The 27,423-nt window shown below is 45.9% G+C and overlaps 1 protein-coding gene across 3 annotated transcripts in view; it reads right to left on the bottom strand.

The window, feature by feature from the left end:
• Dhdds (dehydrodolichyl diphosphate synthase subunit) overlaps window positions 1-25,546 on the bottom strand; it is a 31,305-nt gene extending 5,759 nt beyond the window's left edge. For 2 of the 3 annotated variants that reach the window (XM_041652857.1, XM_041652859.1), the window contains exons 1-8: window positions 25,379-25,546; window positions 24,955-25,068; window positions 23,619-23,735; window positions 20,976-21,118; window positions 18,297-18,413; window positions 16,978-17,079; window positions 8,803-8,917; window positions 5,862-5,969 (exon numbers count right to left, since the gene is read on the bottom strand). In XM_041652857.1, the coding sequence (XP_041508791.1) occupies window positions 5,862-5,969; window positions 8,803-8,917; window positions 16,978-17,079; window positions 18,297-18,413; window positions 20,976-21,118; window positions 23,619-23,735; window positions 24,955-25,017 (765 nt within the window). In that variant the 5' untranslated portion in view covers window positions 25,018-25,068; window positions 25,379-25,546. Of the gene's footprint in view, window positions 1-5,861; window positions 5,970-8,802; window positions 8,918-16,977; window positions 17,080-18,296; window positions 18,414-20,975; window positions 21,119-23,618; window positions 23,736-24,954; window positions 25,069-25,371 lie in introns of all 3 variants that reach the window. The other variant, XM_041652858.1, reaches the window with a different exon arrangement.
• Between the last annotated feature and the right edge of the window lie 1,877 nt (window positions 25,547-27,423).

Below are 27,423 nucleotides of genomic sequence, written 5' to 3'. Positions count from 1 at the left end.
CGCTCCAGCCACCATATCAGATGCAAGAGCAGTCAGTATTCCTAACCACTGTGCCATCGCTCCAGCCACCATATCAGATGCAAGAGCAGTCAGTATTCCTAACCACTGTGCCATCGCTCCAGCCACCAAGGCTTTTTTTTTGGGGGGGGGGGGGAGGCTCGTGACAGAGTTTCTCTGTGTAACAGCCCTAGCTGTCCTGGAACTCGCTTTGTAGACCAGGCTGGCCTCAAAATCACAGAGATCCACCTGCCTCCACACCTGGCTTCTAAAGTTTGGCCGGGTGATGGTGGTGCACGCCTTTAATCCCAGCCTGGTCTACAAGAGCTAGTTCCAGGACAGGCTCCAAAACTACAGAGAAACCCTGTCTCGAAAAAACCAAAAAAAAAAAAAAAAAAAAAAAAAAAAAAAAAAAAAAAAAGAAAAGAAAAGTTTGTCTTTATCTGGGAAATGGGGACGACAGCGCCCACCTCCATGGGCTGACTCAAGAAAAACGAGATAAAGAATACCTCACTTAGAATTATCTGCTGTCCTGTCCCCAGGAAACAGCTAAGGAGGGAGGAAAGGCAGAGATGCCTGCAGGCTCAGGGCTCCTCTAGGTGGCAGCCACAGCTCAGGGCCAAAAGTAAATAAAGCTGGAGCCAAGGCCAACCAAGCCTGAGCGTGTGTAGGACTCAGGCACCCACCATGACAAGGGGAGAGACGCTAGGCTGCTTTCCTCATTTCACAGACAAGGACATGGGGCTCAGACACAAAGGGACTCTTTATGTCATACATAAACAGCTGTCTGAAATTTTGTTGGTTTATCAAAAGTGGCTTTTTAAATTTCTTAAAAAAAAAAAAAAGCAAAACAATTGAGACGGGCTCTCTATATAACCTGGGCTTTCCTCGCACTCACTACATAGACCATGCTGGCCTCAAACTCACAGAGATCTGCCTGCCTCTGCCTCCAGTGCTGGGATTAAAGGCTGCACCACCACACTGGCCCAACATGGTTTCAAGAGAGGATGGGGAGTAGTTCTTGTACCTACGGATAGCTATGGTTCCTGGGGGTGGAAAAGCCATCTTCTAGATACCTCCTAGGCATACTCATGTGTCTGGAGCTACTCTCCCAATATCAGAGGGGGGCCCTGGACTCTTCTCAGTTATTTGTTCTCAGAAAATCCAAGCGAGTAGGACACACTGGCAATTCCAGCACACACCTAAAATCACATCACAGAGGAGACCCAAGCAGGACTGCTGTAAATTCAAGGCTGTCCTAGGCTACATAGTAAGTACCATGCTGGCCAGAGCTATTAGCCTTACTTCAAAGAAAAAAGGAGGAAAAAAAATCCTCAAGTTTACCAAAGTCCTCATTTTCCCTTCTCTTTCCTTTTTCTTCTTGGACATGTGTGGACAGAGGCTTGCACCAATTTGCCTGCTCTTCCTTGTTTTTTTTTTTTTTTTTTGATTTTTCGAGACAGGGTTTCTCCGTAGCTTTTGGTTCCTGTCCTGGAACTAGCTCTTGTAGACCAGGCTGGCCTCGAACTCACAGAGATCCGCCTGCCTCTGCCTCCCGAGTGCTGGGATTAAAGGCGTGCGCCACCACCGCCCGGCTCTTCCTTGTTTTTAAGACAGCGTCTCACACTAGCTTGACACTTATTAAGGCTACAGTGGCTGATAATCCCAGGGTTTTTGCCTGTCTCCACCTCCCCACACTTAGATTATAAACACAAGCTATGACACTCAGATTGTTTTTAATTATGTACACATGTGTGCCTGGTTATGCGCACGTTAAGTGCAGGTGTCCATGGAGGCCACAAGCATCGGCTCTCCCTGGGGCTGGAGCTGCAGACAGTTGTCAGCCATCCAGTCTGGGTCCTTTACCAGCTGAATGATGTATCTCTTTAGGTTCCCCACCTTTTTTTCTTTACTTTTTGTTTGCTTGTTTATGGAGTTTTTTGAGACCAACTTTTACAACTTAGCCCAGGCTACCTTAAACACATGGCAGTCTTCCTGCCCCTGACTCCCTGGTCCGGGGTAGCAGGTGTGTACAACCATGCCAGGGGACAGAAGTCCTAAAGGTCAGCGTCTCTCATGAGCGTATGTAATGTCCTATGTAACAACAATCAAGGAAACATTCTTTGAGACAGGATCTCAGATAAGCCATAGCCTCAAATGTGTTATGTAGCTGGGGATGACTCCTAGTGGGCACTGCCACTCCATCTCAAGAACACTGATTCTCAGAGAAATTTTTATACAGGTCGGAGGCAATCTCGTGCCCAGACTCTAAGGGAGGTCACTCTGAGAAACTGTGCTGACCCTCTCTGTCCTTCCACCCTCAGGAGACACAGATAATAAGATGGAGCAAAGCTCTGAGTTCTTCATCACTTTACCAGAGCCTGGGGTTCAGAACATTTTTAAAGGACGGACAGGGAGAGCTCAGTAAAAACATCTTTAAAAAAAAATCACGCCAGGCAGTGGTGATGCACACCTTTAATCCCAGTACTAGGGAGGCAGAGAAAGGCCTGTGAGTTTCAGGCCAGCCTGGTCTACATGAGTTCCAGGACAGCCAGAACAACAGAAAGAAACCCCATCTCAAAAATACCCTCCCTTGGGGGCTGGAGAGATGGCTCAGTGGTTAAGAGCACTGGCTGCTCTTCCAGAGGTCCTGAGTTCAATTCCCAGCAACCACATGGTGGCTCACAACCATCTGTAATGGGGTCTGGCGCCCTCTTCTGGCCTGCAGACATACACACAGACAGAATATTGTATACATAATAAATAAATCTTAAAAAAAAAAATACTCTCCCTTGCCCTCCTAAAAAACCAGAAACAACAACCCCCCGCAGTGTACATTCACATACACATACAGGCAAAACACTCACACACACTAAAAATTTGTCTATCTATTTATTTGGAGGGGGTCTTTTTCTTTTTCAAGACAGGGTTTCTCTATGTAGCCTTGACTGTCCTGAAACTCAAGCTGTGGACCAGGCTGGCCTTGAACTCAGAGACCCTCTGCCTCCACTGCTGGGATTAAAGGCGTGCACCACCACACCACACCCAGCTTAATTAATTTTTTTTTTAAGAAACAAGTACAGATGAGAAAGAAAGTTTTTTGAAGACTTATTTTATGTGTAAGAGTGTTACTTACGGGGCTGGAGAGATGGCTCAGTGGTTAAGAGCACTGGCTGCTCTTCCAAAGGTTCTGAGTTCAATTCCCAGCAACAACATGGTGGCTCACAACCATCTGTAATGAGATATGGCGCCCTCTTCTGGCACGCAGGTATACATGGAGGCAGAATGTTGTATATATAATAAATAAATCTTAAAGAAAAAAAAAAGTGTTACTTACATGTGTGTCTGTGCACTTTGTGTAAGCTTGGTGCCTTCGGAGGTCTGCAGAGGGCCCTGGATCCCTGAAACTGGGGTCAAGGATGGCTGTGTGCCTCCGTGTGGGTGCTCTGCAACAAGTGCCCTAAGCTTCCAAACCATTATTCCAGTCCATAAATAAAATATAAAAATTAATAATAAAAGGGAAGGAGGAACGGCTCAGTGGTTGAAAGCATGCGCTGCTCTTCTTGAGTTTGGGTCCCAGCACGCAGAGGGCAGGCAGGTCACAGCCACCTGTAAGCCAGCTGCCGAGGATGACACCTCTGGCCTCTGGGTAACTGCACTCGTGTGTGCGTACCCAACCATTATTAAAGATAGTAAAAATAAATTGGAATAACAAAAAGCAGATGTAGGGGTGGAGAAGCAGCTCAGTTGGTCCAGTGCTTGCCTAGTAACATGAAGATCTGGATTTACTCTCCAGCAACAAAGGGGCTTCGTCTCAACTCTGCCTCTGGCCCCTCAAAGTCTCTTGTGGTTTTGTGTCCCCACCGCCAAGACAGGGTTTCTCTGTAGCTTTGATGCCTGTCCTGGAACTAGTTCTTATAGACCAGACTGGCCTTGAACTCACAGAGATCCGCCTGCCTCTGCCTCCCAGAGTGCTGGGATTAAAGGCGCGCGCCACAGGTTTTATTTATTTATTTATTTATTTATTTTTACCCAAATGTCCTATCAGATTCTGTCCATCCCCTAAGTCCTCTGGTTGTGTTACTTCCACCCACCTAGCTTTGGGTGATTTAGAGGCCTGACTGACTGTGGCTTGTTCCATGCCTCCCCTCTGAGCACTCCAGGACTGCACTGCAGAGCTCAGGCAGCCCCTGCCCCCTTTCGTGACACTCCATCATCATGCTGTGTATTCCTTATTGCCTCGCTACAGCTGAATTTCCTTACTTTTGTTTGCTTGTTTACTGTCTGTCTATTCAACTACAAATGTAAGCTCCACGAGGGCAGAGATCTTGTCTGGCTGGGCAGCTGCTGGTACTCCTGTGCCTAACAATCTGCCTGATTCATACTTGAGACTCAATAAACATTTATGAAGAAGACAGAACCTGTGGCAACTCCTCTACAAACCATGTGCAAAGCACTGAGAAACCTGAGATAACAGAAGCTTCTGGGCATTCAAACTGTAGGACTGCAACACGAGAGCCCGGTGTGTGAACCCTTTGTGCATGGGTATTCTTGTGTGCAAGAAATGTTTGGTAGGCTGGAAAGATTGCTCAGTGGGTAAAGGCACTTGCCATCAAGCCTGACAACCTGAGTTCACCGTGAGACCCACAGAAGGAGAGAACCAACCCCCAAGGGCTGTCCTCCACACACACACTACACACAGGCACACATACTCCCAAAGGCTGTCCTCCACACACACACTACACACAGGCACACACACTCCCAAAGGCTGTCCTCTACACACACACACACACACACACACACACACACTCCCAAAGGCTGTCCTACACACACACACACACACACACACACACACAGACACACACACTCCCAAAGGCTGTCCTCCACACACACACAGGCACACACACTCCCAAAGGCTGTCCTCTACACACACACTACACACAGGCACACACACTCCCAAAGGCTGTCCTCCATACACACACTACACACAGGCACACACACTCCCAAAGGCTGTCCTACACACACACACACACACACACACACACACACACACACACACAGGCACACACACTCCCAAAGGCTGTCCTCCACACACACACAGGCACACACACTCCCAGAGGCTGTCCTCCACACACACACACACACACGCACACACACTCCCAAAGGCTGTCCTCCACACATACACACAGGCACCACACACACTCCCAAAGGCTGTCCTCCACACATACACACACACACACACACACACACACTCCCAAAGGCTGTCCTCCACACACACACACACACACACACACACACACAGACACACACACTCCCAAAGGCTGTCCTCCATACACACACAGGCACACACACTCCCAAAGGCTGTCCTCTACACACACACTACACACAGGCACACACACTCCCAAAGGCTGTCCTCCATACACACACTACACACAGGCACACACACTCCCAAAGGCTGTCCTACACACACACACACACACACACACACACAGGCACACACACTCCCAAAGGCTGTCCTCCACACACACACAGGCACACACACTCCCAGAGGCTGTCCTCCACACACACACACACACGCACACACACTCCCAAAGGCTGTCCTCCACACATACACACAGGCACCACACACACTCCCAAAGGCTGTCCTCCACACATACACACACGCACACACACTCTCAAAGGCTGTCCTCCACACACACACTACACACAGGCATACATTAATTATGGAACATCTATGCACACAAACATATGTACAAATAAACAAACACAATAAAACCTTTTTAAAAAGAAGGACATAGCAAGGTATAGCACAAGGTGGGTCTGTCAGGGCCAACCTCGTCCATCCCATCCTGCCCGACTCATACCTGAAGTGCACTATAGTTCATCTGAAACTGCAGGATTGCCTCACAGAGGTTCCAAAATGTGTATTCTGGCCACAGAACAGGCTGGAACACCAGGCAGGAATGAGAGGTCTGGTAAAAATAAGGAGTAGGAGTTAGTCAGAGCACAGAACTGCACTGCTGGTCAGTCCTCCAATGGAGGGCAGGCTGTGTGGGAGAAGGCCTAAAACAAGATGGCAGAGCTTTCCAGAGGCCTGGATGTTTCTGCCGTCAGCCCATTTCCCTCACTGTTGGAAAAACGACCATGAGGCAATGACATCACCTGCCTGTGGCAAGGCAGAACCAGATTAGGTAAATGTTTATACCAGGTCTTTTCCCGTTTTTCTCACTGTGCAGCAATGGCTGGACTGGAACTCATCATGTAGAATTCAGGCTGTCCTGGAACCCACACTGATCTGCCTGCAGCCTGAGGTCTAGGCCACTACACCAGCCCCACCACGTCCCTAAAAGCCAATTTTAGGACTATGAAATAGCATCTGGATTGTGGTATTGGCTCGTGGAGGTCATCTGAGATGCACGCAATCTGATAAAGTCAGTCAGAACAAATGGTAGCTGCTCTTGTTATTTTAAGTAGCAACAGTGTGATACCATGTTTAAGCCCAGGGGTTCTGGAGCCAAACCGCCTGGATCTACCATTACCACTGAACTGATTGAGTTATTTAACCTCTCTGGGACTTAGCTTCAGGTGTAAAGGAAACACCAAGAGTCTGGTTTTATGAACTATGAAGATTAAATGTGCATGAAGGAAAGCTCAGACAGCAGAAACATAAACTATCATTACTACAGTTGAGCTATCCCCAGTCCCAAATACTCCTGACAGCCAAGGCTTACTGTCTACAACCAAATGTCTCACAGGGGATAACGTGTTTGCTATTCTAGACCAATGGCACCTTCCCAATAGCTGCTACCAAGACACCAAGTACTTTCTCTGGAATACATACACCCTTCCCCCCAAACACACACACAGGGTTTCTCTGTGTAGCATTGGCTGTCCTGGAACTTGCTCTGTAGACCAGGCTGGCCTCAAACTCATAGTGATCCACCTGCCTCTGCCTCCCGAGTGCTGGGATTAAAGGACCACCTGTCTAAGAAAGTGCCTTTGATTTTGTTTTTAGCTGTGAGACAGTCTCGCTGTGGAACAGACAGGCTCAAGAGTCTCCTCCTCCCTAGGGCTGTGATGACTTGCTCAGAGTCCAGACTCGTCCAACAGTTTCCCATCTGAGGGGGAAGCAACCACTGCTGAGTTCATCACTGCAACACTTCCAGCAGAGGAGGAACTCAAGCAACTTTTCTGAGCAGACAGTCAGCTTTTGTAGATCACTGTCTACTGCTAAATCTCCTTTTTAAAGACTTGGGATTGTTTCATCGGGTAAGTCCTCATCTTGCCAGTATGACTCTCTGTGTTTTTCTTTTCTATCTTCTAATTCCTTTCCTCTCTCTTCCGTTTTGTCCTCCCCCAAAAGTTTCAGGGATCAAATCAGGGCACTGAGCATGCTCGGCAAGCAGTGTAACAATGAGCTACGTATCTAGCCCCACTGCAGTTTCTCAAATCTCAGCTCAATGTAAACTCTTATAATGTGATCTGAGTAAAGGGCTACAGAACCATTAGGTACACTGCATCTCCTTAAAGATACCCAAAGACTAAACAAAAGCATTTCCAGTAGCTAGCTGTCAGTTGTGTGTGTCTGTGTGTAGAGGTTAGAGGTCAATTTTGGCTATTGTTCCTCAGACATGGGCTCTTTCTCTGGGATAGGGCCTTGCAGACCAGGCAAGGCTGGCTGGCCAGGGCTCCAGGGCTCCTTGTCTTCACTTTTCGAGCACTAGAATTTTGAGTGTGCTCCATCACAGCAGGCTTTTTTAAGGGTGCAGGCTCAAATTCAGGTTGTCATGCTTACGCACCAAGGATTATCAAATGCACTATCTTCTTAGCCCCTCACTTTTAAAGGATCAATCCATTAAAATTTCTGGACTTTGACACATGAGATATTTCATATTTCTAAGCTGTCTCTCTTAACCTTTCCTTCTTCTTTCTTTTCTTTTTGTTTTTTTAGTTTTCGTTTTTTTTTTTTTGAGACAGGATCATTCTTTGTAGCCCTGGCTGTCCTGAAACTCCTTCTGCAGACCAGGCTGGCCTCAAACTCAGAGATCTGCCTGCCTCTCTCTTCCTAGCGGTGGGTTTAAAGGTGTGTGCCATAATGCAGATTCTTAAACAACCAACAGTCCTAACTGAATGAGAATTTTTAGGGATTACCTATGCTGGGATAACTACCTATGCTGGGATAACTACCTATGCTGGGATAACTACCTATGCTGGGATAACTAACTACCTATGCTAGGATAACTACCTATGCTGGGATAACTAACTACCTATGCTAGGATAACTACCTATGCTGGGATAACTAACTACCTATGCTAGGATAACTACCTATGCTGGAATATCTGAGCAAAAAGACAGCAGTAATCCTGAGAGTTTGGATATAGAGTTAAGTCTCAGGAAATAGGCCTGCAGAGATGTAGCCCATGTCCTGAAGAGGAGACTACTAACAGAAAGGTAAGGTTCTTGCCGTGCCAGAGTGACTGCCAGGTTAACCAAGGTTTCAAGGGCCCATTCCTTGAAAAAGAGCATATGTGAAGCTTCCATTAGGGTAGGATGGCTTTGTTTTCTCTTTAGGATAAAAGCCCTGAATATCAGAGAAGCAAGAACCACATCATATGCCCAGCTTCAGGTGAGGAAAGAAAAGTACACGCTACCAAGTACAGCCTACAGGGATTTGGTCTAGATGTTAGCCCTCTGGCCCTGCTCACACTATGGTGCTCAATATGAATGAATCACTCTCATTCAGGGTTTGTGTAAGGTTCTTGGGTTCAGTCTAACACCCAAATAACATGCTCCAAAACGACCCACCTGCCAGAGTAAGAAGTCACTCAGCCGCACTTCTCCAGAGGTCCGTATCAAGATGTCAGGAGGAGGAGAGTGGTTGCTATAGAGGCACTTATCGAGCAGAGTCTCAGAGACGTCACTAGGCGATCAGGAAACAGAAGCACACATCTCTTTCTGTAGTACTCTCTTGGTGAACCTCCGTACACAGCCTCCCAGTTTATAGACCATCATCAAATGCATTTGCCAGTAGATCTCCAACCCCAAGGATGACTCTAAATCTAAACAACCACATACAATCCTTTTTCTGGGGGAGTGGGGGCATTACTGGGGATTGAATCCAGGGCCTTGGTACATGCCAGGCAAGTGTTCTAACACTATACTACATCATCCTATGCCCTATGTAGGATATTCATAACCTGGTTTTATAGACACTGAAAAGTGAGGCTCAGAGATGAATAATTTGCCCAAACTCATTTATCTACAGTCTGAAACCAGATGTGTTCACTAGACTGTTGTTCTTCACTGACGTTTTGCTTTTAAAAGGCACCTGTGACCTAGCAGTGTGAGGTTTTGTTCTTTTTAAGAAAATTTAAGCTTTATTTCTGTGCCAATATTGCTTCTGCCAACATGGTGAACTACCTGCCGGATGTTTTGCAAGAAATGTGGCAAGCTCTGACAAAATGGGCAAGGATACTTTTGTATGCCCAGGGCTAAAACTCCAAAAAAGGTTGTGCTGAGACCGGAGTGTGTTGAGCCCAACTGCAGATCAAAGAAGATACCGGCTAATGAGAGATGCAAGTATTTTGAACTGGGAGGTGCTAAGAAAAGAAAGGGCCAAGTGATCTGATTCTAAGCTGATTTTGTTAGGAAGGTAATAAAATCCTGAGCTTTTACTTAAAAAAAAAAAAAAAAAAAGAAGAAAGAAAAAAAAAATTTAAGGCCAGGCAATGGTGGCACACACCTTTAATCCCAGCACCCAGAAGGCAGAGGCAGGTAGATCTCTGTGAGTTCGAGGCCAACCTGGTCTACAGAGCTAGTTCCAGGACAGGCTCCAAAGCCACAGAGAAACCCTGTCTCGAAAAACCAAAAAAAAAAAAAAAAAGATATCTGTAACACAAAGGATGAACTAGGGGCTGGGAGCTAAGCCAGGAATGACAGAGCGGGGTTATGGCTAGCTAAGGTAGCTTGCTATCACTCTGGCATGGCACGGCAGGACTCTGTTACAGAGGGTTTACTCTACAACCACTAACCATGGGATCATTCTTAGTATATGATTACTTGGGAGAAAAGTACCAAAGGTAAAAGTGGATTCCCACCTTCATACCCATGGAGACATGCTACCTTCTTATATAGCCAGAGTTTATTCAGGTAGCAATGTACATCAGCTACTGAAAATTCAAAGTCTTTTTGTGGTGGTTACATTTGCATATATGAACCTAGTTCTGCTTAGGTAAGCCTCACTCATCAGTTGTATTAAGTTGGGAACAAATATATTTCTTAACTTAAAAAAAAAAAAAGGAAGGGTCGTAGGTTCAGACTGCCCTGGCAATCACATACTATTATTGTCTTGACTACATGCTAACGCCCTAACCAAGGTATTAAGACCTGTATAATCCACATGATTGCTCAGCTGAGAGTCAAATGAAATGACCTGAGCATACCTTGGAACTAAAAAGTGCCTAAACAAATAAGAAATAGTAATAACATTATTTCTAGCCTCATTGCCTGGTTGTGTGACATTGGATATCCATTCAGAATCTGAGTTTTAAGTCTCTCACAGGTTGCTGCTACCTGCTTCAAAGCTATGGGCAGAATTTACATAGGAAAGGAGGGAATGCTAGGGCAAAGATAAAACTGACCAAATGGAAACCAAGCATCTGTAGATTACTGATGGAGGAAGGTCATTGGTTAAAAAAATAAAGAAACTGCTTGGCTGGCCCTCATAGGTTAAAACATAGGTGGGAGGAGTAAACAGAACAGAATGCTGGGAGGAAGAGGAAGTGAGCTCAGACTCGACAGCTCTGCTCTCTAGAGCAGAGATGCCATGCTCCCCTCTCCCGGACAGAGGCAATAGCTCTGCTCTCTGAGGCAGACACGATTCAGCTCCAACCCAGGATGGTAGGCTAGAATCTTCCCTGTAAGCGCACCTTGGGGTGCTACAACACATGATTGGAAATGGGCTAGTCCAGGTACGAGAGTTAGCCGAGAAGAGGCTAGATATAATGGGCCAAGCAGTGTTTAAAAGAATACAGTGTCCGTGTAATTATTTCGGAGTATAAGCTAGCCAGGCAGCCAGGGTGCTGGGGACGCAGCCCCGCCCATCCTATTACTACAGATTACAGTTAAGACAATCCATCCCCAAACTGTCTGTATTCACCAAAATAAAACAGACGTGAGGGTTGGAATGGTAGAACACTTATCTAGCATATTTAAGGTTCTAGATTTGACCCCCAGCACTAGGAAGACGAAAAACAAAACAAGCAATCTGTCAACCCTGATAACAACAATGTGAACAGGCATCTCTAGCCCCAGCTCCAGAGGAGGAGATGAAGATGCAGACAACAGTTAAGCTCAAGGATTTTACCATTTGTTTTTGTTTTGTTGTTTGATGGGGCTTCTCTGTGTAGCCCTGGCTGTCCCGGAACTCACAGAGATCTGTCTGCCTCTGCCTAAGGAATGCTGGGTAAAGGCGTGCGTTACCATGCTGGCTGGATTTCACCATTTGTAATAATGAGAAATTAGAATCATCCCTCCAGCCTGTTAGCTGCTTTCATTGTTAGATTCCTGTGTCCACTTCAGCCTTCCTATAAGACAGTCATTACACCAAACTGAAAGATCCCAAGGCAGGTGTGCCAACCATGTAAATTTAGGAAAAGTACTCTTTCTGCTTTTATGTTCTCATCTTGAAAATGAAGATAAGGGCTAGGAAGATGGCTCAGTATGTGAAATTGTTGCTGATGACTGGAGGCTGGCTCTCCAGATCCTGTAAAAACCAGATACAGGAAATCAAGTGTCTGTATGGGGAGAGGTAGACACAGCAGCAGAGACCTCATCTCGAGTAAGGTGGAGAGGCGAGGAGCCACACCTGGAGGCTGTCCTGACCTTCACTCATGCACTGTGGCATGCAGAAAACACATAAATTAAACAGATAAATAAGATAAAAACAATATATCCATTCTAGAGTCTAGGGAATAACAGTATCTGAGCACAGAGTATGACAGAAATGCCTATAGCTTCAGCATTCAGGAGACTGGAGGAGGAGGATCAAGAATTTAGGCATTGCTCTTTGAAGGGTACTTATTTTAAAACTGGGATTAAAGGTGGCGCACGCCTTTAATCCCAGCACTTGGGAGGCAGAGGCAAGTGGATCTTTGAGTTCGAGGCCAGCCTGGTCTACAGAGTGAGGTCCAGGACAGACAGGGCTGTTACACAGAAAAACTCTGTCTTGAAAAACCAAATAAATAACAAAAAACAAAAACCAAAACACAGAAAATGCAAATGGCCCTCGCACTTACTCAGTAAACAATCACATTATTACTTCACACAGAGGACAGAAGACCACAGGAGGCCAAGCAGCCTATTCAAAGTAACTCCCTAACAGTTTACTGACCAACCCTGAGGGTCAACCTTTATTCCTTCTTCTCTAATCCTAAACTAACAAACAACTAGTAAATTTGTTTTGTTTTGTTCTTTGTTTTCTGAGATAGGATTTCTCTGTGTGCCCTAGCTGTTCTGGAACTCACTTTGTAGACCAGGCTGGCTTTAAATTCAGAGATCCACCTGCTTCTGCCTCCCAAGTGCTGAGATTAAAGGTGTATGCCACTACCAGCTACCACCTGTTAATTTTCTTTCTTAAAAATAAATAAATAAGGGGCTGGAGAGATGGCTCAGAGGTTAAGAGCATTGCCTGCTCTTCCAAAGGTCCTGAGTTCAATTCCCAGCAACCACATGGTGGCTCACAACCATCTGTAATGAGGTCTTGTGCCCTCTTCTGGCCTTTGGGCATACAGACAGAATATTGTATACATAACAAATAAATAAATATTAAAAAATAAATAAATAAATAAATAAATAGATGGTCTTTATCCTAAAGAAAAAAGGAGTTGGATAATAGCTACTAGTACCAAGAGAACAGAAAATCTAGCTATTTGGTTTAACCTCCTTCTATAACGCTGATATAAAAGGAGACTTGTCTCAATTTGGAGTACAGAGTACAGCCTAGGCACTGATGAGCTCAGTATAAGCTGAGAATCAAGCTGCAGAAGGTGCTGGGCTGAGACGTTGGTCTCAACCCTGGTGATTCTATCTACCCGGTAACATGACAGCCCCATAGAGGCAGATTACAAAACGCTGGAGTCCGGAAGACGGTTAGGAAACACTTCCTGGGAGGTGGGCAAGATGCAAGACAGTGGACACTGAAGCACAGGGTGAGGTTAAAGCTGTCCCGGGGTCAGATCAGAGTTCCCAGGAGCAAATACGTATTAAATCGGCCTGCTAAGTTAGAGTTTTCCTTCTAGCATAGATATTTTCCACTATCACTTTAATTATTATTTTATACATATAAGACTAGTCAAACCATGAATCATAAACATAATATAATGAACTATGAAATTACTCCTAAGCTAATCACCAATCACTTGCATCTACATATGTATGTTCTCATGTTTTCTGTCTCTCTGAAGCTAGGAAGTACTAGGAACTTGCGCATGCTAGGGTCAAACATATCCCCACTACTGTATGTTCCTCTCCTGCCTGAACAGCTTGACTGCCTTCTAGACCCACCCACTTAGCCAACAGCTCAGTTCCCCCACCAGCCAATCTCTAATCTACAACCTAATTAGCACTGTCACGCCGACCTGTGCCCACCTCCTTCTCAATCTCTACCAACAAATTTTATCTTCTGGGTTCTGTAACACAGACTGCCCATTTTTCTTCTAAGTGCCAATCTGTCCTACAGTTTCTCAGAACTCCACCCTTGGCCTTCTACTCACAGCAGACTTTCTAGCTCCCTCTTCTTCTCCGCACCCCATCAACCTTCCTGCTGGAGTACCTCTGGTCCTTACCCCCCTGGACCACTGATCCAACATCTTCGCTGTGTGACAAGCCCAGAACCAAACTTGGCTGTTCCTTAAATGGGATCCTGTCTAGGGTTCCTAAGCACACTGTTAAACTCCATGGGTCAATGTGGGAGCCCACCTTGTCTAAAGATCAGAGTTCAGGCCTAGTCTTGCTCCTTCAAGGTTACTGAGGCTTGACTTAAGGTGTGGCTACTAACAAGGTGTCTTGACCTTAACCCCAGTGTGGTTACTTGGTGTTTTGGGTATTAAAAATGGGCTAAAGAGGCAGATTCCTGCTCCTTCAAGGTTGTGACAGGAGGTTTGACCCAGAGAGTTCCTGCCTACAGGATACTTGGCCTAAGGTGTCATCCTGCCTAAACAAACAGAATATTTAACTCAGGGTGTCAGCTGCTTGATGCTTCAGGTACTGAAGAGGTATTGCTCTGTTTGTTCTTTGTATCACACTAAAGCTGTCTTTTGCCCTCTTCCCGCCTTTTTGGATTAGGATATATAAGCATATGGAAAATAAATGCGGAAAAATTCAATATGCACCGATTGCCCTCCTGGTTCTATTCTGTGTCTCTATTTCTTTTGTATCTCTGTTTTGTATGCCTGGTGTTTCTAATCCACATGCCCCTACCCTGGAACATGCAAACCCTGTCGAGGTTGGACCCCAACAGATGTCACTCCAATGTGGGACCCTAACAGGTCAAACATCCTGGATAACATATCCTTTCTCCAGAACCAGTCCACTGATTCGAATTCTTCCCCTCAGTACAGGTTGCTTTGTCCATTCCAGCACTACCACAATCCAACTCCCTTCGAGTGGTACCATTATTCAAGAGTTGCTCTGACCAGCCGGGCGGTGGTGGCGCACGCCTTTAATCCCAGCACTCGGGAGGCAGAGGCAGGCGGATCTCTGTGAGTTCGAGACCAGCCTGGTCTACAGAGCTAGTTCCAGGACAGGCTCCAAAGCCACAGAGAAACCCTGTCTCGAAAAACCAAAAAAGAAAAAAAAAAAAAAAAGAGTTGCTCTGACCAAGGCTCACCTCACTCATAGCTCTGCCTTGCCCTAGTTACTGCTGCTTCTTCCCTCTTAGGTCACTGTTCCAGGAGGAAGGCCTTCTCTACCAAGAATATTCCATTTATCATAAATCCTTGCAGTACCATGACCAATGCCTTTGTGATATGTGTCACCATTATGTGTGCTAATTTGTATCTTGATTAACATCTGTTTTCTTTACTTTTTAAAAAAGATTTATTTATTTATTTATTTATGATGTATGCAACATTCTGCTTCCATGTATGCCCACATGCCAGAAGAGGGCGCCAGATCTCATTACAGATGGTTGTGAGCCACCATGTGCTTGCCGGAAATTGAACTCAGGACCTCTGGAAGAGCAGCTAGTGCTCTTAACCACTGAGCCATCTCTCCAGCCCACGTCTGTTTTCTTTACTAGAGCTCCAAACATAGAAAAAAGGAGATCTTTGTATTCTCACCACTTATCTTCTTATATAGAGCAATGTGCTTACCTAAAGCTTGTATTACAAAAATGAATAAATAAAAGGTTGAGCCAGCAGAGTAGCACATATCCTTAATCCTGGCACATGGGAGACAGAGGCAGGCAGGCCTGGTGATCTACACAGCAAGTTCCAACCAGCCAGGTGCATAGTGAGACCCTATATGAAAACATGAAGAAAGAAAATAGCACTTTGTGGGGCTGGAGAGATGGCTCATGGGTAAGAAGGACTGCTACTCTGCCAGACAACTGAGCTCAGTTTCCAGCACCACAGGCAGCTCCAGCTCCCGGGGACCCGATACTCTGGACTCTGAGGGTACCCTCTGGCGAAGCATTAGTCATTTCGTTAAAAAAGGACAAACAAAATAAAATGAAATAAAAAAGGGCGAACTGTCTTCTTGTTTGTTCACGTGACCAAGCCCAAGGTCGTCCACCTACCAAGCAAGTGCCCCACAAACAAGCCCCAGCCTCCCAGGAGCTCTGCTTTTAGGCTGCCAACTTGTGAGCCTCTCTAAGTCGACAGGATTATAGGCCCAGCCCAACTCCATGACTTTAGTTTCCAGCCAATCATATTATACTAGAAAAAGAAATCAGAAAATTGCCTGCATCCCAAGAGCTCACATAATAAATATAAAAGACAATGACTGGAATTGGTGCTGACGTCGGATATGGTACTCACAGTTTTCACATCAATAAAATAAAAGGACCTCTGGGTGGTGGTGGCACACACCTTTAGCCCCAGAATTTGGGAAACAGAAGCAGGTGGATTTCTGTCGGTTCAGGCCAGCCTGGTCTACAAAGTGAGTTCCAGGACAACAAAGACTACTCAGAGAAACTGTGTCTTGAAAAACAAAAAACAAACAAACAAATAAAAAAGGCTGGACTGTCTCACAGTAAACAGAGAACATGACACATTACCTCAACATTTCTGCTACTATTTATTTTACTGTCACTATTACTAATTTACTAATATTATCAGAAACAGGCCAAATAGACAGATGGCTTCAAAAATTCCTCTATTACGCCAAGCCTTAATAATTAGGATTCCATTATGCTGGTAATGATTAAAAATTTCCTTTCCTAGCCAGGTGGTGGTGGCACACTCCTTTAGTCCGAGCACTCTAGAGGCAGAGATAGGAGGATCTCTGCGTGTTCAAGGCCAGCCTAGAATACAGAGTGAGTTCCAGGACAGACTCCAAAGATACACAAAGAAATTGTCTTGAAAAATAAAAAAACAAACAAACAAATTCCCTTTCTTTCTCCCTCTACCCATGCTTCACAATATCTTAATCCCGTGTTATGAAACTGTAATATGAGAAGCCTGAAAGATTCTCTTCCGACAAAGCACACAAAAGAATGACTGGGAAAGTGTTAACGAGGGCGAGGAGGGTGTCACTTCTTACTGGACTGGATGGCCTTGGCAGCTGCTCTGCTGTTTTTCAGTGGGTTGTTGGTGTGTAGTATACTTAGAAGACCCTAACCACTATTTGGGGAAAATCTCTTAAATCTTTCCATACATACCCCTGATTTGAGCTCTGGCCAAGTACATGGCTCAGAAAAGGTTTTAAAACTTGGTGGACCCCAGCTTTCCTATCAGCTACCAGGAAAGATACCCCAGATACCTGGGTTCCAGTAGACCTTGCTCCACTCCCCAAGCCATCTCTCTCACAGCGTTGGTGATCTCATGACGAGATGTGTATGCAAAGCAGACATTGAGGAAACACCTGAGGACGGCAGAAGAGAACAGTTCACCAAACAGGGACAGGGTCTGATAGCCACAGTCTGATTCCGGAGCAGCCATTCCCTGGAAGGACACTGGCACTTCATATTCGCAGAATATTTTTGAAGGGTGAGATTGTGTGGTTGTTTTATGATTTCTAAGAGCTCTTGCAATAAACATGTTCTTCATTTAATTAGATCAAAACCAAATGACCTTTCTTTGCCTTTCTAACCGTCTCCCCCTCTACTGATAACCAGCTCAAAGAACAGAAATTTACTGTGATATTAGCAAAATCAAAGGATAGCAAAAGACTGAATATAAAATATAATCACCGCCAAACAGTATTATTTCAAAGCCACGCACAATGCTGTGCGGATTGCTGAATTCTGTCCTCTAAATTTGTTAATGGGCCAAAGAGCAAAACAGAAAAGATTCTTGAGCTGGGTGGTGGTGGTGCATGCCTTTGATTCCAGCATTTGAGAGACAGAGGCAGGCGGATCTCTTGAGTTTGAGGCCAGCATGGTCTACAGAGCAAGCTCCAGGACAGCCAGAGCTCCACAGAGAACCTTGTCTTGAAAAACCAAACAAATAACATAAGATTCTTAAAAAACATAGAGACAAGAATTAAGCCGTTGGATTTCTTTTTTGAGGCAAGGTCTCTCCATGTTGTCCAGGTTGCCTTAAACCCACAGAGCCATGCCTGTTCCTGCCTATTGAGTGGTGGGATTAGGGGATGTAAAACCACACCTGGCCAACTCTTGTCACACTAAAGAATGTGTGGTGTAGGCCAGGTGGTGGTGGCGCACGCCTTTAATCCCAGCACTTGGGAGGCAGAGGCAGGCGGACCTCTACAAGAGCTAGTTCCAGGACAGGCTCCAAACCACAGAGAAACCCTGTCTCAAAAAAAAACCAAAAAAAAAAAAAAAAAAAGAATGTGTGGTGTGTCTGTACGTGCACACATCGGGGGAAGTGATGAGGAACTGGGTTTGTGCGTGGTCAATGGTATGGCAGCTGTCTCCTCCCCAGATGTGCACACACGGGGGGGAGGGGGGGGGGGACATGCAATGAGGAACTGGGTTTGTGTGTGGGTAAATGTTAAGGCAGCTGTCTCTTCCTCAGGGTAAGCAGCGTACCAAACTACTGACCCCCTGGCTGGACTTCATGCCCAGCAAAGACCGAGGAGGCTCTGGGCGCCATCCTTAAGGGACAGCCTGAACTTACTTGTTGTAGCTCTTAGTAGCCTGGACAGCCTGTGCAATCTTCTCCTGGAGGTCCAAGGGCAACAAGTGCAGATCGCCTAAGACACGGATACAAACCCCATGCTTCTTTAGCTTCTCCCTGATGGGGGAAGAAGAGGGGAAGAGGCGGCACTGTGACGCGGCACTGACGAGCAGGAGGCACTCGGGCAAGAACCAAGCAGGAGCTTCTGAGTGCTCGCCATGCCAGGCACTGTTACGAGGATCATTTCAGAACTGTGTCAACACTCTGACAGTCAGTCAGCATAGCCCGGAGACTCTAACAGAGACTGTCCAAGGCAACTTCTCATGTCGCATCTGGCTTGAACCAGATCTGTCTGCCTTAATAATACAAACATGTTATATTCTAGTGAAGTAAGATAATAATGACAGCAGAGAATGCATATTTTGTTGTGTTAAATGATGATCAAAATACTCTATTTCAATCCCTGCACCAGACTTGGAAGTACACACTCTATGTCCCCTTCACAGACAAGGAAACTGAGGCCCAGAAGACAAACTGTTCAGAAATCTGGATGGAAGCAAGGCCAGGTCTAAACCTGGGGCTCCACTTAAGAGCCTGCACACTGAGCATTCACAGCGTCGTTCCCACAGTGATTCAGCTGCACGGCCTCTCACTCCCAATGCCGTAAGCTCCCAGGGGCGAGCAGCAGGACTGTCTCCATAGGTGTCGGGAAGGATTTGGGACATAAAATGGTATTTATCTGACCAGAGCCTGCTGCTGCAGGCCAGACTAGACCCTCCCTAAAGGGGCCCTAACTATCCCTGCTGCTGCCCGCTGGACTAAGCTACTCTCCCTGCTTCTCTGCCAGCACCTCCCAACACCAGCCTGGGCACCCGGAAATCTCACACCTGTTCCAGGTTGGCGATTCTGTGTACGTTTGGAGACACCAGTCCCAGAACCTTGAACTTCGCTGGAAGGGACCCTACACCTACTGCCCTCAAAGTGGACGGTATTGCAGCCTGGATCCATGTGTCTCACGTCAAGCCTGCACATCCACAGGATGACCCAGGACCTTCCAAATGAAAACTTCAGCATATCTAAAATCCTCTCAAGGAGGCCTGATTCTGCCAGGCTTGCTGATCTTTGCCCTGATGTTTATACCTGGGGATATAAAACCAATGCCAATGTCTCCTACTTGATGGTTAACAAAAAGGACTTAGTCTCTTTCGCCCGTACCACACCAGAAAAATCTGAAATCACAATCACTTTCACTGAGAAAAAAAAGAGAGCTAACCGGTTAACGGGCAATACTTGGGGTTTATGATTGTATGATACAGGAAGGAAAGACATAGGGATTCTGTTCACCCTGTGAGTTGTAACACCTCCAATGACCATAGTACTAGCGCCCAAACCAGTATTACCTGACCAGGGCCAGTGAGCCCCTGTCGAGGTAGCCCCCCTTGCCAGGGCCTTAGGCCCCACTCCTAGTGCTAAAACCCTTCTGCAACCCCTGCTTCACTGCTGGCAAGCTCTAATACAGGCCAGCGACTGTTTAATCTGATAGTGGGAGCCTTTTCTTTGCTAAATAGTACTGACCCCAGCTTGACAGAATCTTGCTGGCTATGCCTGTAAGCAGGACCTCCCTAGTATGAGGGAATAGCCTCATCTGGCAGTTTCAACAATATCACCTCTCATATGTCCTGTAATTGGGGACAAACCTAACTCTCCCAAGTCCCAGGACAATAGGACCTGGTGCCCTCTATTGATCTTGATGGGCCTACAACACTGGTTTGTATGCTTTATGTTTGCGAAGCACAAGCTTATTAGTGTGGGGTAGGAGCCATGGCGGGTCCTGAAGGATGTGATCCAGATCAAAGGCCACGTTCATGGCCCATCTGCCCTGTATAACCTTCAACCACATTTTGTCAAAGTCTGTGAAACAAGAACCATTTACCTATTTTCGAGGCTGTACTAGATTACAAAAGATCAATATGGGGGCTGGGGAGATGACTCAGCAGCTAAGAGCACTGGCGGCTCTTCCAGGGGTCCTGAGTTCAATTTCCAGCAACCAAAAGGTGGTTCACAACCATCTATAATGAGACCTGGTGCCCTCTTCTGGCATGCAGGCATATATGTGGATATATGTGTGTATGTGTGTGTATGTATACATATAATAATCAAATAAACCTTTAAAAAAACATGTACAGTCTAATCAAAGCAAAATCTAAAAAGACCTAGATTTCAATTAAAGTACCCCACTTTTGATGATCCTGGCTTCTCTGAGTTCAACCCCTATGTGTCTCTCAATCTCTCCCTACCTGTAAACTGGAGATAAGCAGCTGTGTTATTGTCCCCACAGGCTGGTGAAGTGAAAAGAAGGGCACAAGAATGCTTATTCCCAGAGAACAGAGGCAAAGAAGTCCTTGAGGTTTACTGAGGAACTGCAAAGGCCCCAGAGGAGCCAGGACTGGGTTCCCAGCTGGGCTCTGTCACTAACTTTCTGTGGCCACTTACAAGGCCCTCTCTTCTTTACACAGTGATTTAATGTCCCAACAATAAGCACAGACTAGTAATAGTTCTGTTTTTCCTGTGTGTGCATGTAGACAACCTTGGGTGTCATCCTCCTGAATAGGCTCAGGGCTTGGGGGGAGGGCTCAGAGGTGGCGGAAGGAGACATTTTCAATATGGACAGCAGCTTACTGTTCTTCCATCAAGCAACTGAACTTCTGTCGAGCTAGATCCAGTAGCCCGTCAACCTCACTCTGGGAACGTTTGAAGTTCTCAATGCTGAATGCATAAACAGTCACTTCTAGGATGCCCAGGTTCAAACACCAGCGCAGAGTCTGAGGGGAAAAGGTAAAGAGTTAGGACTCGGGAGGAATGGGGAGAAGTAAGCAATGCTTCCACCCTGAGAATGGTTGCAACAAAGATTTGTCTCCTCCCCGACAAGTAAAGCAAGGGCAACATCAGTACTTATGTTAGAATAACAAACCAACTAGGAAGAAAGTCACCATTCAAGAAACTGAAAAGCCTGAGGCTGCCTATGGTGGCTCAGTTCTATTATCCCAGTATTTGAGAAGCTGGGGCAGAAGGATCAAAGCTAGTCTACGTAATAAGATCCTGCCGCAAAATAAATAAATAAATAAAAATATCAGAAGAGATCGCTCCAGGCATGCAGGTGAACACTTACAATCTGAGCATCTGGGAGGTGAGGATAGGAGGATCATGAGTTTAAGCACAGCCTGGGCTACCTATTCGCCTTGAGGCTACCCTGGGCTACAGGAAACAAAAAACTGATCTGGGGCCGGGCGGTGGTGGCGCACGCCTTTAATCCCAGCACTCGGGAGGCAGAGGCCGGCGGATCTCTGTGAGTTCGAGACCAGCCTGGTCTACAAGAGCTAGTTCCAGGACAGGCTCCAAAACCACAGAGAAACCCTGTCTCGAAAAAAAACAAAAACAAAACAAAACAAAAAAAAAATCAAAAAACTGATCTGCATTTTATCCCAAAGCACTCTTCAGCAAGAACATAAAGTTCTACCCAGCAATTCCATCGTGGACTCACAACTGCAGGCCTTTCTGGGTCTAGGCTTCTCTCTCTGTGGAAAGGGATTACAAAATCATCCTGACAGGAGGGCCAAGACAGAATACAAAAGTGAGGGACTACTGCCCAGAACGGAACGAACGGAACGTCTTGATGCTGCAGCCCGAGGCTGGAACGCCAGGTGGGAAAGTACAGTGGCAAAGGCCGTCCTGTGTTTCACTGTCCAGATGACCATCTGCAAGCAGACTGTTGCTGTCACCTATTGCATACACGCATATCAGTCAGCTCTGAAAGCCGAACCACGTCTGGGCTGGGTGGTGGTGGTGCACGCCTTTAATCCCAGCACTCAGGAGGCAGAGGCAGGCAGATCTCTGTGAGTTCGAGGCCAGGATGGTCTACAAGAGCTAGTTCCAGGACAGGAACCAAAAGCTACGGAGAAACCCTGTCTCGAAAAACCAAAAAAAAAAAAAAAAAAGAGCTTCTGGGAGCAGCGACAGCACAGCGAGCTGAGGACCCTGAGTGCAAGTCCAGCATGGATACATAGGGAGGCGCTCACTTTGGTGTTGATTTCTTTTCTTTTCTTTTTTTTTTTTTCTTTTTTATTTTTTTGGTTTTTTTGAGACAGGGTTTCGCTGTGGCTTTGGAGCCTGTCCTAGAACTCGCTCTGTAGACCAGGCTGGTCTCGAACTCACAGAGATCCGTCTGCCTCTGCCTCCCGAGTGCTGGGATTAAAGGCGTGCGCCACCATCGCCCAGCTCTTTTTTCTTTTTGTTGAGACAGGGCTTCTCTGTGTAATAGTCCTGGCTGTCCTCAAACTCACAGAGATCCACCTACCTCTGCCTCCCTCAAGGGCTGGGATTAAAAGCATGCACCATCACCACCTGACCTGGCTAAAGTTCTTAAAAGTCGAAATAAATAAATAAACGACTGTTGGGGAGGTAGGTCAGCTGGTGACAAAACCCGGGTTCAATGCCAGCACAATATGAAAGTCAGGAGCAGTTGCACCATGCCTGTAATCCTAGCACTTCTAGAGCAGGGGATCAATATTGTCTTTGGTTACAGATTTTGAGGGTGCCTTGCTATATAAGACACTGTCTCTAAAATAAATATCACCATTTGTGATGTCTCATGCTTTAATCTCAGAACGCAGGAGCCAGAGGCAGGCAGGTGAGTTTGGGGCAGCTTGGTCTACAGAGGAAGTTTCAAGCCAGCCAGGACTACACAGAGAAACCCTCAAAAATAAATAAGCAAGCAAACAAATTTCTGTCACTAGGATATAGGTAGAAAGGGGAAAAACAAAAATCCAAAAGCCTGACAAGTGTAAAGTCATCAGAGTGATGTATGCAATTAGATTAGAAAAGGTGACTCTGACATTTGTGCATGTGTGTGTCAGGTCATGCCGAACACAAAATGTCTACGACGGTTAGAAAATAGGTTGCCAGAGTAGGGTTGCTCCTTTTACAAGTGTTCCAGGGAATGAACTAAGGTCAGACTTGGTGGCCTGCACCCGTCCCTGCTGACCCATCAATTGTATAAATATTAAGACATTTAATAGTAGCCCAGACAAGACACACAATAAAACAAGACAGTAAAACTAAAGACTGGAAAAGGCTGATGTGTGTTATTAACTCTAATATTCTGTGAGGACGACAGTTTGTTAATGCCAGTACGAGACTCTTGGCTGGCAAACAAACAATACAGCAAAACGAAAATCAAAAGTACTTAAACCACAGCACCTCAGTTTCATTTCCAACTCCATCTAGTGCAAATCATTCACCTCCGGTTCTGCTGCCCACACCCACCTCAGCAAGCTTGTTGAAGCCCTGAGAGTGGCCCTCCTGCCGTTCCACCTGGCACTTCTTGGCGTAGCGACGGTTTCCATCCATTATGAATGCAATATGTTTGGGCACTGGGCCAGCCTATAGAATAAGACAAACAATGAGCCAATTTCATTCTCTTTGGGATAAAAGGGGACAGTACATTTTGAACTAATAGGTTTGAACAATCAGATAAAATCCCTGAGCTGGTAATATAACTCAGTGGGTAAAGGTGCTTCCTGCCCAGCCCAGCAACCTGAGTTTGAGACCCAGGAGTAGTGCACATACTAGGAGAAAAAAAAATGACTACTATAAGTTCTTCTCTGACCTCCATACGTGTGTTGTGGCATATATGTGCCTCCAAACAACATGCGCGCGCGCACACACACACACACACTAAATAAATATCATTAACATACTTTGAGATAAAACCTCTGAGAAAGAGAACTCGGTATACTTTTGTTTTTCAATAGTACAAAATAAAGCAGTTCACTATAACTTTTCCATCCATGAGTGTTAGACATGTTATACTTTGGTCATTTTCATCCTCCCTATTAACCTTTTTTTTTTCTTCCCAAGACAGGATTTCTCTGTGTAACAGCCCTGGCTGTCGTGGAGCTCACTTTGTGGGCCGGACTGGCCTCAAACTCACAGAGATCTGCCTGCCCCTGCCTCCCAAGTGCTGGGATTAAAGGTGTGTGATCTTAACCATCAACAGAGTAACACCATAGATAGTATAAGGTAAAGTTGATGAAGTTTCTCAACCTTCCTAATGCTGTGACCCTTTAATACAGTTCCTCATGTTGTGGTGACCCCAACCATAAAATCATTTCCGTTACTACTTCACCACCATAATTTTGCTACTGCTATGAATCATAATGCAAATATCTGGTATGCAGAATATCTGAGATGTAGCCCCATGTGAAAGGACCGTCATGACCCACAGGTGAGAATACTGCTCTAGGGAGACAAATATCAGTTCACTCTTGTTCATATTCATGTTCTCTCTCTTTTCTTCCTAACTCAGGGTCTTGTGCATACCAAGTAAACATCCTACCAGCTAGTTCTTTTGACATTCAACACCAAATCTAACAGTCTATGTTGTCCAATGATATTAAGAGATCCTGGATTGCCTTTAAAAATAAAAACTAAGTCACTCACTCGGAACAGTAAACACTAGAAATACAGCCCTGCGTTAAGATTATCTTGTTTCTTTGCTAAAATCCACTTAACAGCAGGGATTGCTAACATTTAATAATGAATTTTAATAAGATTACCCAACTATCCAACAGGTCAACATGCCCTCTGGGCTACTGCTTACCTTTATGATATTGGCACAGAACCGTTCCCAAAGTGACAGCTCTCCTTCTTTGATCCATGACATAGCTCTTGGTATGTCAGAAATCACCCCAGAACAAAATACCAACCAGATAACCTTGAATAAATGAAAAGAGAGAGAAGTCATCCTTGCTATATACCTGACTTAAAGGGACTCTGTTGGACAGAGTCCAGCACCTGAATCCCGAAACACTGGTCTACTCTTTCACCCCCCAGGCCTGTACAAATCAACGAGAGACCTTTGGAACAAGGGGGTTCCCATTTTCTCTTCCATCTTCTGTGCACTGATTTCTTCCAAATATCCTGCACATCACGGTGCCTACAACTTCCTACTCAATTCCTCCTACAACCCATTTCTCATTCTAGGCTAAGCAATCACTACACCCATCGGCAGCCGCACCTGTTACCTTGGTGATCTTAGAATCACTCCTCCGGGTGGCCCTCAGTATCGCCCGCAGCCGACTCCTCACCCAGCTTCCCCTCCCGCGGGTCTCTCCGTTCACTCAACACCTAGGACTCCGTGGGAAGCCTACTTCTACCACTCCCGACTCCCGTCGTGGCGCTGGAAGAACACGTCACCGCTTCGCGCGAGGACACACCTCCTCCGACCCGGTGGGCGGGGCCACGCTTTGCGCCTGCGGACTGGGAGGCGGAGGGATGGGAGCTCGGGCGAGTCGACCGGTGGTGCACGCTCCCGCCGGGGCGTGGAAACAGCGGGCTAGGAAGCCGAGGTCACGTGATCAGACGAGTTAGCGTCCCTCCAGGACGTCTGCGGGCATCCGGAGATCAGCCCACGAAATGTGCGCGGCGGCTTCGGGTGCTGGGGCAATTAGCTGCGGAAAGGGGGGGGGGCTGCACCTCAGTTTCTCTGAGGACGACCGCAGTGCTTTTGGTTGAGCCGCTAACATCGTGCTGTCGCCAATCTTCCTGCCTCAGTCTCCAGCTACTGGGATTATGGACGTAAACTGTGCAGGGCTGAAGTGGGCTTCTTTTAAAACTGTGCTACAGTTTCTTCCTAACATTGTACTATTAGTGGAAAATGGTGGCGCCCTGTCACTCAGAACTCAGGAAGCTGAGGCCAGGATTATTAGCTCAAGGTCTTCTCTGCTACAGGTCAGCCTCATCTATGTAGAGCACTTTTTTATTAGTATTAACGTATTTCTGCTTATCGCCTTTTAGTGTTATTAATTGATCAGAAAGAGGTTTCTTGCTCTGGTCACTATTTGGACTGATTTAAGACATGCAGAGTTTTGTAATTTATATTGCCAAGATCCACGTTAATTGAACTTAAAAGCCGGAATGAGATTTACTTTACGATAACTGGCCGTTGTGCTGGAGAATATAGCATAGGTGGTGTTTGCCTCGTTTACCAGTCCTGGGTTCAATGTCGAGCCCAGCATAAAACAGCATGGTGGCAGTGGGCAGCAGGAAAATTAGCAGTTTAGGTGACCTAGACTTTGAGGCTAGCATGGGCTTCCTTAGGAAACCCAGCCTCAAAACTAAAGAAAAATAGAAACAACAGAATGACCATAGTCAAGTGAAGAGATCAAAAGTATGGCCTGTACACCAAATTGTGCAAGACTTCTGGATACCGAACACAACAAAATTGGGGCTATCGTGGGCTTCAGGAGACATCTCAAAAGTATTACCTATTGCCTGATGATACAGATTTGGAAGAGGTTGTTAGTTCTGCTTTCTCAAAGGTTAAAACACAAAACTTCAAAAAACTCCCTGAGCTTTGGATATCTGATGCAACTAGCATTTGTTTCAATTGGTACTCCCATCTGTCATAGAACTTCTGGTCCCAGCGAACCTTCTTACCTCACCGACATCGGGCAAGGAAGCGATGTGGCCTTTCAGTCCTACGATGAAAGCTGTCACTAAACAAAGCTGTAGCGATGAATAACCCATTCACCAGGTCTTACGCTTCCATTCTCTCCCCTTTGTGAGCTGTGAAGTTTCTGCTAATAACACGGGTGTTTCAGGAAGCCCCTTAGCTCACTGAAGCCCACTAGTTAGCGTTGCTAGGTTTAACTTTTGGTACAATTAGTTAAAGGGTCACAACCCCCCTGCTCTGCTAACAGGGTGAGGATTTATTTAATCCACTTTCTGTTAATACTTAGGTTTCCCTCTGGTCAAGTTCTTTTCTCTCCCTCTTCCTGTTAAAATCTTCCTCTCCTTTGGACAACATTTAAGCGTTCATTAGAAAGCTAGCAAACTGTATCTCAAAATATTGGTTTACAGTCAGTGAATTGCCTTTGGCCTCAACTTCCCCAGTTCTGTATGGTATTTTCCTTTTTGGGGTGTTGCAAGGGGTTAATTAGGATTTGTAAAGGGCTTTGAGGAGTAAAGGACAAAGTATTATTAGGGTCTCATGCCCTGAGCCCTGGCCCCGTCCTTTCATCCCAGCCGGTAGCACAGGCACCCCCATTCTTAGGCATGCCAGGCCTCT

This window comes from Microtus oregoni, unplaced genomic scaffold (assembly GCF_018167655.1).
Source record: "Microtus oregoni isolate MIOR12 unplaced genomic scaffold, Mior012 000005F_ref0000423, whole genome shotgun sequence".
Taxonomy (NCBI): domain Eukaryota; kingdom Metazoa; phylum Chordata; class Mammalia; order Rodentia; family Cricetidae; genus Microtus; species Microtus oregoni.
This window is presented reverse-complemented; position numbering and strand designations above follow the sequence as displayed.